Source organism: Salvia hispanica, chromosome 5 (assembly GCF_023119035.1).
Source record: "Salvia hispanica cultivar TCC Black 2014 chromosome 5, UniMelb_Shisp_WGS_1.0, whole genome shotgun sequence".
NCBI lineage: Eukaryota > Viridiplantae > Streptophyta > Magnoliopsida > Lamiales > Lamiaceae > Salvia > Salvia hispanica.
The window spans coordinates 25,138,896-25,149,392 of record NC_062969.1 but is presented as its reverse complement, the minus strand read 5'-3'; the positions used below and the strand labels follow the sequence as shown (position 1 = coordinate 25,149,392).

Sequence of the window (10,497 nt, the reverse complement as noted above, 5' to 3'; positions counted from 1 at the left end):
AACTCAATTCCCCATTTTTCTTGATAAAGTAAAATAATTTTTCAAAATTTGTGTCGAATTGAAATGAGATTATAAATGACGGAAGGAGTGAGTGATGTTTTATATTTATATGTAATTCGCTTATCATTATTTTAGACATTAGTGCTTGTCAAAATACTTTCTGAAATTTTAGGTGTTAATTTTAAACCTTTAATTATTACTCCTTCGTCCCACTTTAAGTGACAACAGATTTTCATGTCTCACTCTAAATGATACAGTTTTAGAAATCGAAACATCACTTTCTACATTTTGGAAACATCACTTTCTACATTTTTCTTTCAATTAAATTTATTTACTCTATTTTACTCACAAAGCTACATTAAATAAAATAAATAAAACGCTTGGATAGGGCGGAGAGAGTACTGTACGGTTTGTTGGCTTGAAGGGTGACTGAAGTAGTAGCGCTGAATAACATTTTACAACTCAGCATAACCGCCTCCTCCCCTCTCCCTCTCCCTCTCTCTCTCTCTCGATACACCTACTCCGTGAAGATGCATGGAGAACACCTCACTCGTTTGATCATCAGCATTATTGGTTTGTTTAGTCTGCAGTTTTAGTTGAAGTTTTACTCCTTTGTCCATGTATCAGATTTAATTTCTTCGGCGATTGATATCGTTTGAGTTTATCTAGCTTAGGAATAAGATTAGATTTGTTTTATTCCATGATTTTGGGTCATTTTTTACGATTTTGATTATTATGTGGAATATATTGTTGTGTTGCTTAATTCTACTCTGTTTAAATCTTAATCGGAGTAAACAACATTTCGTTATGAGTTTATCTGTTTCTTCATGGAATTAACGCGAGCACTTTATTCGTTTGATGTAGGCAATCTTATCTCGATGATCCTGTTCCTGATTATGTGGAATATATCGTTGTTTTGTTTGATTTACTTTGTTTAAATCTTAATCGGAGTATGCAACATTTCGTTATGAGTTTATCTGTTTCTTCATGGAACTAATGCGCGCACTTTATTCGTTTGATGTAGGCAATTTTATCTCGATGGCGCTGTTCCTGTCTCCGTTGTAAAACACACTCTCTCTCTCTCTGTAATTAATTTTACCGAGTCATTAATTGGAAGGGACAAACTGTAGTATCGATTAAGCTTTGCTGTTAATTATTGCTCAAGGAAATATCTTATGTTTTTCCATTAGTCAATGCTTTCCTGTTCAGGCAGAAAACAATAATCAACTAATCTTACTTATCACTCTTCTAGTATTATGATATGCCTTTAAGTTTTAACAAGTTGATTATATTCACAACAGGAAAATGTTTTGGCCAATATGGCAGAACGGAACCATGGATCTGCATGTGCACCCCTATGTGTTCCTAACCTCGGTGCTGAACTGCATATTCGGGGTATTTTATGGGGTGCTTTCGCACTAAAAGCGTTGCCATAATTGTAATTAATGCAGCTGGGATGGTACTGGAGCTGATTTACATTGTCGTTTTCAATTATTACACCACTCATAACAACAGAGTAAGTGTTAAAGATAACGTTTTTGTATCTGTCGTTTTCAAAACTGAATGTGAATTTTTGTTCAGGCTATCATGGCTAAATTGGCTATTCTAGAGTGCATCATTGTTTGTATTGTTGCTGCAATTATATTCCACATCATTCCCTCACACGCCACTCGCACCATGGTCATGGGAATCATGAATACCGTGAGTACAGTCATCATGTACGCCTCTCCGATGTCCATCTTGGTATGTTTCTCCATTTCTTAATGCTAACGATTTATTTCTAATTTATCCTAACTGACATAAATAACAATCTCATCAATAGAAAAGAGTTGTAGTGTTTAAAGATGCTAAGATCATGCCAATTTGGACCTGCCTTGCTGGTTTATGTAACTCAATCATTTGGTTCATCTATGCCTTACTCCAACCTTTAGACCTTTATATCGCTGTAAGTTCATATTCGATTATGTAAATTATGTATTCGATTATGTAAATTATAGATTATCTTATACATGGCTATATTTTGGTGTAGATTCCAAATGGACTTGGAGTAGCTTTTGGTATCGTTCAGCTGGGTGTGTATGCTTATTACAAAATATGGGCTCAGAATGCGAATGAGGATCAGAAAGAGAATAAGGATCAGAAAGAGAATGAGGATCAGAATGCGAATGAGGATCAGAATGAGAATGACGCTCAGAATGCGAATGTGGTTCAGAATGCGAATGACGCTCAGAATGCGAATGTGGCTCAGAATGCGAATGACGCTCAGAATGCGAATGAGGATCAGAATGCTAATGACGCTCAGAATGCGAATGTGGCTCAGAATGCGAATGAAGTCTGACTGTTTTGAAAGGAGAGTTATTCAACTTTGGATGTTTGCTAATTCTTCGGGCTCAGAATGCGAATGAAGTCTGACTGTTTTGAAAGGAGAGTTATTCAACTTTGGATGTTTGCTGATTCTTCGGGTTCATGATTTTTTCCGCTTAGACTACGTTTTTCACCGATGCAACTGATTGCTCTCAGCCTCTCACCTAAATATGAGTTCATATATGTTGGGAGAATGCTATTTTGCTTAATTTCTGTGTTATTTGGTCTGATTAGGTTTCTAAATAGTGTATATCTTTTATACATCTCTTCCTGGAGTCGAAAATGTGTTCAGATCCGTTAGGTTATTAGGAGCATAAATTTGGCACCTAATTAGTTATGCTAATGTAATTAGAAGCATAAATTTGTGCACATAAATAGTTATGGACATTGTTAGGTTCCACTTCCATATTATAAATACGTACTTGAAAACCTTGTTCACACCGCGGCTTAATCTGTCATCGTGCAACCATTCGACAATTGTACCAGGATTTTGTCTCTGCATTTCATTCAAATAAGACGGTAAAACTTTGAATGACCACTCCCAACCACCATATACAAGCTCAATAGCTGTCCTCCGAGCATACCATGCTTTCTTGTAACTAACTTTCACATGAAATCTATTTTCAATATCCGCCACAATAGCTTTTACCTTGTAAGCAGGATCGTTTTCTATCTGATGCCGAACACTCAATGCTATCATGGACGACCCGAGATTGGCGTGCCCATCATAATTGCGATCCCCCATACAAGTATGAGCAGTGGTAAACACTCTAATTTGCCAGTGTTCATCATGCTTTCTCAATGTTGCTCGACACTCCCACAAACATTTCGGTAATGACTTATCTTCCGGATTTCCTTGTGGGTACTTACAAACCGCATGCCATCTCTTTCCTTTACTTTCAGCAACTGTATATTGTCGGATTTTTTCCAAATGCCAAAAAGTAACGGCGGTCTTCAATTCCAACTTCGTTCTAAATTTGGAATGCAAACCGACATTGCTAGGATCCTTTTCACTCCAATAATGCACACTAGGATCAGCAGCCTCAAAGTTCTTTGGATCAAAACTATCATATATACCTGGTAAGGTGCGAAAATAGTTCATTCCACGCTGTGGGAACTGTGGAACTACTCTTCTTCCAGCCGCTGTTTCTCCATCCACTATTTCTTCAACTGCTGTTTCTCCAACTGGATCATCATCTGACGGATCACCATCTGAGTCTGTACTAACAATGTTTACATCTTCTGAATCATAAGGTGATGGTGGATCAAGAAAGTCGGCTTTATCAGGACCTATAATGTTATCAACCACATCACAATTGTCACTGTCCCCTAAACGCACGCCTCCAACATCAAAATCTTGTGTTGCAGCGAAACTTGCTACTTGTACTCTCGTAGACGTACCAACATCGTAACTTATGACATGATGACTATTTTGTTGAGTAATTGCAGAATGCTCAACAAATAATTCAATTTGACCTCCTTTAGCCATACTCTCACTGAACATTAGTGGCATGCATACTTCTTCTAGTAGAGTACCTATAAACGTGACTGCAGATCCAACGCATATGGTACGTTTCCATATTATTTGAACTTTGTTTTCAAGTATGTTTATACCCATCCTTTCACAAATTGTATCCACAAGCTCATTGTAGGATATACATTTGTCCAACATAATGAATCCTGATGAGAAAGGAGGATCACATGAAATAACTGGTCCGGAAATTATCTTTCCACCCCAATATAAATTGACACACCACGGCATAGTATCTGCAATAACGTAGCACAAAAATAAATATGTATTGTTTTTACACTTATCATTATGTAGAAGAAACTTTATACATCAATAATATTTTTATAATTAACTACACCACAATATATACTATCATAACAATCCATCAAATATTAGTCAAAAATTATGTATACTAACCGAATAGGAGGACTAATGAGTGGAAGAGTAGACCAAAATCAAAATCTTCTCTCTCAAATCGCCGATTGAGTCAACCCGGGCAAGGTTTTCGCGCAGCTGATTGTTTTTTCGCATTTGGGATGGGTAAAGCATTAGGGTTCGTCATTTTGGGGAAAGAATGGACTGATATCTGTGTCAACGATAAGGCGCCAACCTCGTTGGCGTTTTAAGTGAAAAACGCCAACAACAATGGCGTTTTCACCATGTATTTTCTTTTAAGTGTTTGATTTATTTTAGCCGAAATTTCCTTAAAGGCGTCGACAGAATATACGTTTTTGTTAAACACGCCAACTTTATTGGCGTTTTTGCAACATATATATATTTTTTAAATATGATTTATTGTGCTAGAATTCGGATTAAAAACGCCCACGCAATAGGCGTTTTCATAAACACGCCTATGGGTTTGGCGTTTTTATAATAAAATAGTGCTTAAATTTATTTCAATAAGAAATTGTAAAACGCCGGTTTAGTTGGCGTTTTACGTTAATAACACGCCAACTCCGTTGGCGTTTTTCCCATACATGGAAGAAACATCATAGTGGGTACATTTTCGATATTGTAGTGGTAGAGTCCCCCACACATCCGATTAGAGTGCATCATTGTTTGTATTGTTGCTGCAATTATATTCCACATCATTCCCTCGCACGCCACTCGCACCATGGTCATGGGAATCATGAATACCGTGAGTACAGTCATCATGTACGCCTCTCCGATGTCCATCTTGGTATGTTTCTCCATTTCTTAATGCTAACGATTTATTTCTAATTTATCCTAACTGACACAAATAAAAATCTCATCAATAGAAAAGAGTTGTAATGTTTAAAGATGCTAAGATCATGCCAATTTGGACCTGCCTTGCTGGTTTATGTAACTCAATCATTTGGTTCATCTATGCCTTACTCCAACCTTTAGACCTTTATATCGCTGTAAGTTCATATTCGATTATGTAAATTATGTATTCGATTATGTAAATTATAGATTATCTTATACATGGCTATATTTTGGTGTAGATTCCAAATGGACTTGGAGTAGCTTTTGGTATCGTTCAGCTGGGTGTGTATGCTTATTACAAAATATGGGCTCAGAATGCGAATGAGGATCAGAAAGAGAATGAGGATCAGAATGCGAATGAGGATCAGAATGAGAATGACGCTCAGAATGCGAATGTGGCTCAGAATGCGAATGATGCTCAGAATGCGAATGAGGATCAGAATGCTAATGACGCTCAGAATGCGAATGTGGCTCAGAATGCGAATGAGGATCAGAATGCTAATGACGCTCAGAATGCGAATGTGGCTCAGAATGCGAATGAAGTCTGACTGTTTTGAAAGGAGAGTTATTCAACTTTGGATGTTTGCTAATTCTTCGGGCTCAGAATGCGAATGAAGTCTGACTGTTTTGAAAGGAGAGTTATTCAACTTTGGATGTTTGCTGATTCTTCGGGTTCATGATTTTTTTCGCTTAGACTACGTTTTTAACCGATGCAACTGATTGCTCTCAGCCTCTCACCTAAATATGAGTTCATATATGTTGGGAGAATGCTATTTTGCTTAATTTTCTGTGTTATTTGGTCTGATTAGGTTTCTAAATAGTGTATATCTTTTATACATCTCTTCCTGGAGTCGAAAATGTGTTCAGATCCGTTAGGTTATTAGGAGCATAAATTTGGCACCTAATTAGTTATGGTAATGTAATTAGAAGCATAAATTTGTGCACATAAATAGTTATGGACATTGTTAGGTTCCACTTCCATATTATAATCACCATTCTCATAACAAGTGAAAAGATTGTTAGGATTCGTTTGGTAGACTATGTTATGACTAATTAGGATGATATGTTAGGATTCATTTGGAAGACTATCTATGCTATTTATATTTTTATGTGATATGTTTGATAATTTAATTAAAATTTAAAATTATCTTTAATTATAGTGCAAAAGATATAATGGTATGCTAAATTTTGTGTAGACTAAAATAATCTCAATAATATGAATATACAAATTGAAAGGGGAAACTATGGGCATGAGGGACAACTCAGTAATTTCCACTTCTTGGTTGTGTAACCCACTAAAATTATGGATTAATTTCTTAGGCAGAAACATAGGGCTTCAAGGCTAGCTTCCCCGTGCTATTTACTAAGGTATCGACCACGACTTCGAGGCATTAACTGGGTTCGTGAACACTGCAAAAGTCCATTCTGGCACGTCCCAATAATCTGGGTGTCTGAGAGGATTGAACACCCCAGAATATTGGTATACCCAAACACTTGTGTGGTATACAGGGTTAACAAGCGATAACATGTTGTCATTTCTAAACCGCACAACTGCCGCTGCATGTGAACACGGAAGTCTCCACATCTGCCACTTTTGACATTTGCAGTTCGACTCCAAATACATCACCTTCCACTTGTTACCACCCTTTCCTCCAACTCGACGTTGTGTTCGAACCACATAAATCCCTCGCATTGTGCTTGGTGCTCTCACATTATGTAACTGACCCTTTGCATCATTTTTGTACACCTTTTCATGCGCCCACGGGGTAAGTGGTGTGGCACACTGTGTTGATGCAATTGACCGCTGATTGAACCATTCTATTGTCCTCCAAAATGTCATATCAATGCAAGCCTTGATTGGGAGTTCTCTTGCGCCTCTCAACACGTTGTTGTAAGATTCCACCACATTAGTGGTCATCTCACCCCATCTTTTGTGATTGTCATACGCCAAATTCCATTTTTCTTTATCCACAGTGTCAAGGTACTGCAAAGCCTCGTTGTTGACGTCTCGAAGTAAACGACGTCTTTTCTTAAACTTGCGCTTTTTGGTAGCAATACCCATTTTCCAAACCAACCTTTTAACCATGATACCTTTGTGATTCTGCAGAACATTCTTTCTAACATGTACCAAGCAAAACCTGTGATAACCTTTAGGTTCTTCTTTCCATATGGGAGGATTCATTGCATCTATGATTCCCACATGCCTATCCGAAATTACACATATTTCATGCTTTGCTACATGCAGTCTTATGCGTTCCATAAACCAATTCCAACTTTCTTTGGTTTTCTCATCAACAATGGCAAATGCAACCGGCAAACATTTCTTATTAGCATCAAATCCAACGGCAATAAGAATTTTACCTCGACATCGTCCATGTAGATGAGTTCCATCAACTTTCACATGAAATCTATTTTCAATATCCGCCACAATAGCTTTTACCTTGTGCAGGATCGTTTTCTATCTCGATGCCGAACACTCAATGCTATCATGGACGACCGAGTTTCGTGCCCATCATAATTGCGATCCCCCATACAAGTATGAGCATTGGTAAACACTCTAATTTGCCAAGTTGTTCATCATGCTTTCTCAATGTTCCCTCGACACTCCCACAAACATTTCTAATGACTTATCTTCCGGATTTCCGTACTTACAAACCGCATGCCATCTCTTTCCTTTACTTTCAGAACTCGTATATTGTCGGATTTTTTCCAAATGCCAAAAGTAACGGGCGTCTTCAATTCCAACTTCGTTCTAAATTTGGAATGCAAACCGACATTCCCGGATCCTTTTCACTCCAATAATGCACACTGGATCGCAACCCTCAAAGTTCTTGGATCAAAACTATCATATATACCGGTAAGGTGCGAAATAGTTATTCCACGCCGGGGGAACGGGGAACTACTCTTCTTCCACCCGTTTCTCCATCCACTATTTCTTCAACCCGTTTCTCCAACCGGATCATCATCCGACGGATCACCATCCAGTCCGTACTAACAATGTTTACATTTTTCGAATCATAAGGTGATGGTGGATCAAGAAAGTGGCTTTATCGACCTATAATGTCATCAACCACATCACAATTGTCACTCCCCAAAACGCACGCCTCCAACATCAAAATCTTGGTTGACGAAACTTGCTACTTGTACTCGACTTACCAACATCGTAATTTTATGACATGATGACTATTTTGTTGAGTAATTGCAAGTTCAACAAATAATTCAATTTGACCTCCTTTAGCCATACTCTCACCGAACATTAGTGGCATGCATATTCTTCTAGAGAGTACCTATAAACGGACGCAGATCCAACGCATATGGTACGTTTCCATATTAGTTGAACTTTTTTTTCAAGTATGTTTATACCCATCCTTTCACAAATTGTATCCACAAGCTCTTTTAGGGATATACATTTGTCCAACATAATGAATCCCGATGGGAAAAAGGGGGATCATATGAAATAATGTCCGGAATTATCTTTCCACCCCAATATAAATGACACACCACGGCATAAAATTCTAATAACGTAGCACAAAAATAAATATGTATTGTTTTTACACTTATCATTATGTAGAAGAAACTTTATACATCAACAATATTTTTATAATTAACTACACCACAATATATACTATCATAACAATCCATCAAATATTAGTCAAAAATTATGTATACTAACCGAATAGGAGGATAATGAGTGGAAGAGTAGACCAAAATCAAAATCTTCTCTCTCAAATCGCCGATTGAGTCAACCCGGCAAGGTTTTCGCACTGATTGTTTTTCGCATTTGGATGGGTAAAGCATTAGGGTTCGTCATTTTGGGGAAAGAATGGACCGATATCTCTGCAAAGATAAGGGCCAACCCCCGTTGGGCGTTTTTAAGTGAAAAAAAAAAAAGCCCAACAATGGCGTTTTCACCATGTATTTTCTTTTAAGTGTTTGATTTATTTTAGCCGAAATTTCTTAAAGGCGCGAGTAATATACGTTTTTGTTAAACACGCCAACTTTATTGGGGTTTTACAACATATATATATTTTTTAAATATGATTTATTGTGCTAGAATTCGATTAAAACGCCACGCAATAGGCGTTTTCATAAACACGCCTATGGGTTTTGGGGTTTTTATAATAAAATAGGCTTAAATTTATTTCAATAAGAAATTGTAAAACGCCGGTTTAGCTGGCGTTTTACGTTATAACACGCCAACCCGTTGGCGCCCATACATGGAAGAAACATCATAGTGGGTACATTTTCGATATTGTAGTGGTAGAGTCCCCCACACATCCGATTGAGTGCATCATTGTTTGATTGTTCGAATTATATTCCACATCATTCCTCGCACGCCACTCGCACCACGGTCATGGGGAATCATGAATACCGTGAGTACGCATCATGTACGCCCCTCCGATGTCCATCTTGGTATGTTTCTCCATTTCTTAATGCTAACGATTTATTTCTAATTTATCCTAATGACACAAATAAAAATCTCATCAATGAAAAGAGTTGTAATGTTTAAAGATGCTAAGATCATGCCAAATTTTTACTCCGCCTAGGGTTATGTAACTCAATCATTTGGTTCATCTATGCCTTACTCCAACCTTTAGACTTTATATCCGTAAGTTCATATTCGATTATTTAAATTATGTATTCTATTATGTAAATTATTGATTATCTTATACATGGCTATATTTTGGGGTAGATTCCAAATGGACTTGGAGTAGCTTTTTGGGATCGTTCAAATGTGTGTATGCTTTTTTACAAAATATGGGCTCAGAATGCGAATGAGGATCAGAAAGAGAATGAGGATCAGAATGCGAATGAGGATCAGAATGAGAATGACGCTCAGAATGCGAATGTGGCTCAGAATGCGAATGATGCTCAGAATGCGAATGAGGATCAGAATGCTAATGACGCTCAGAATGCGAATGTGGCTCAGAATGCGAATGAGGATCAGAATGCTAATGACGCTCAGAATGCGAATGTGGCTCAGAATGCGAATGAAGTCCGAGCTTTTAAAGGAGAGTTATTCAACTTTGATGTTTGCTAATTCTTCGGGGTCAATGCGAATGAAGTCCGACGCTTTGAAAGGAGAGTTATTCAACTTTGGGTGTTCTTCGATTCTTCGGGTTTATGATTTTTTTCGCTTAATACGTTTTTTAAACCCATGCACTGATTGCTCTCAGCCTCTCACCTAAATATGAGTTCATATATGTTGGGAGAATGCTATTTTGCTTAATTTTCTGTGTTATTTGGTCTGATTAGGTTTCTAAATAGTGTATATCTTTTATACATCTCTTCCTGGAGTGAAAATGTTTTATCCTTTGGGTTTTTGGGGGCATAAATTTTGCACCAATTGTTTGGTAATGTAATTAGAAGCATAAATTTGTGCACATAAATAGTTA

General features: G+C 37.4%; 2 protein-coding genes across 2 annotated transcripts; one reads left to right on the top strand and one right to left on the bottom strand.

Moving 5' to 3' along the window:
- The first annotated feature begins 1,319 nt into the window (after window positions 1-1,319).
- Window positions 1,320-2,338, top strand: LOC125189708 (bidirectional sugar transporter SWEET5-like). The gene is made up of 5 exons (XM_048086958.1): window positions 1,320-1,395; window positions 1,452-1,516; window positions 1,582-1,743; window positions 1,823-1,945; window positions 2,030-2,338. The coding sequence occupies exons 1-5, from the start codon at window positions 1,320-1,322 to the stop codon at window positions 2,336-2,338; spliced, it is 735 nt and encodes a 244-aa protein (XP_047942915.1).
- Window positions 2,339-6,464: 4,126 nt separating this feature from the next.
- LOC125189707 lies at window positions 6,465-7,283 on the bottom strand. Its single transcript, XM_048086957.1, has one exon. It carries the CDS (start codon window positions 7,281-7,283, stop codon window positions 6,465-6,467), a length of 819 nt encoding a protein of 272 aa, XP_047942914.1.
- Between the last annotated feature and the right edge of the window lie 3,214 nt (window positions 7,284-10,497).

Bases quoted from the DNA above. Each gene is read 5' to 3' on its own strand.
- LOC125189707 (XM_048086957.1), bottom strand. From the start codon at position 7,283: ATGAATCCTCCCATATGGAAAGAAGAACCTAAAGGTTATCACAGGTTT.
- LOC125189708 (XM_048086958.1), top strand. From the start codon at position 1,320: ATGGCAGAACGGAACCATGGATCTGCATGTGCACCCCTATGTGTTCCT. The intron at 1,517-1,581 runs GTAAGTGTTAAA...ATTTTTGTTCAG, and splicing joins ACACCACTCATAACAACAGA to GCTATCATGGCTAAATTGGC. The intron at 1,946-2,029 runs GTAAGTTCATAT...ATTTTGGTGTAG, and splicing joins CTTTAGACCTTTATATCGCT to ATTCCAAATGGACTTGGAGT.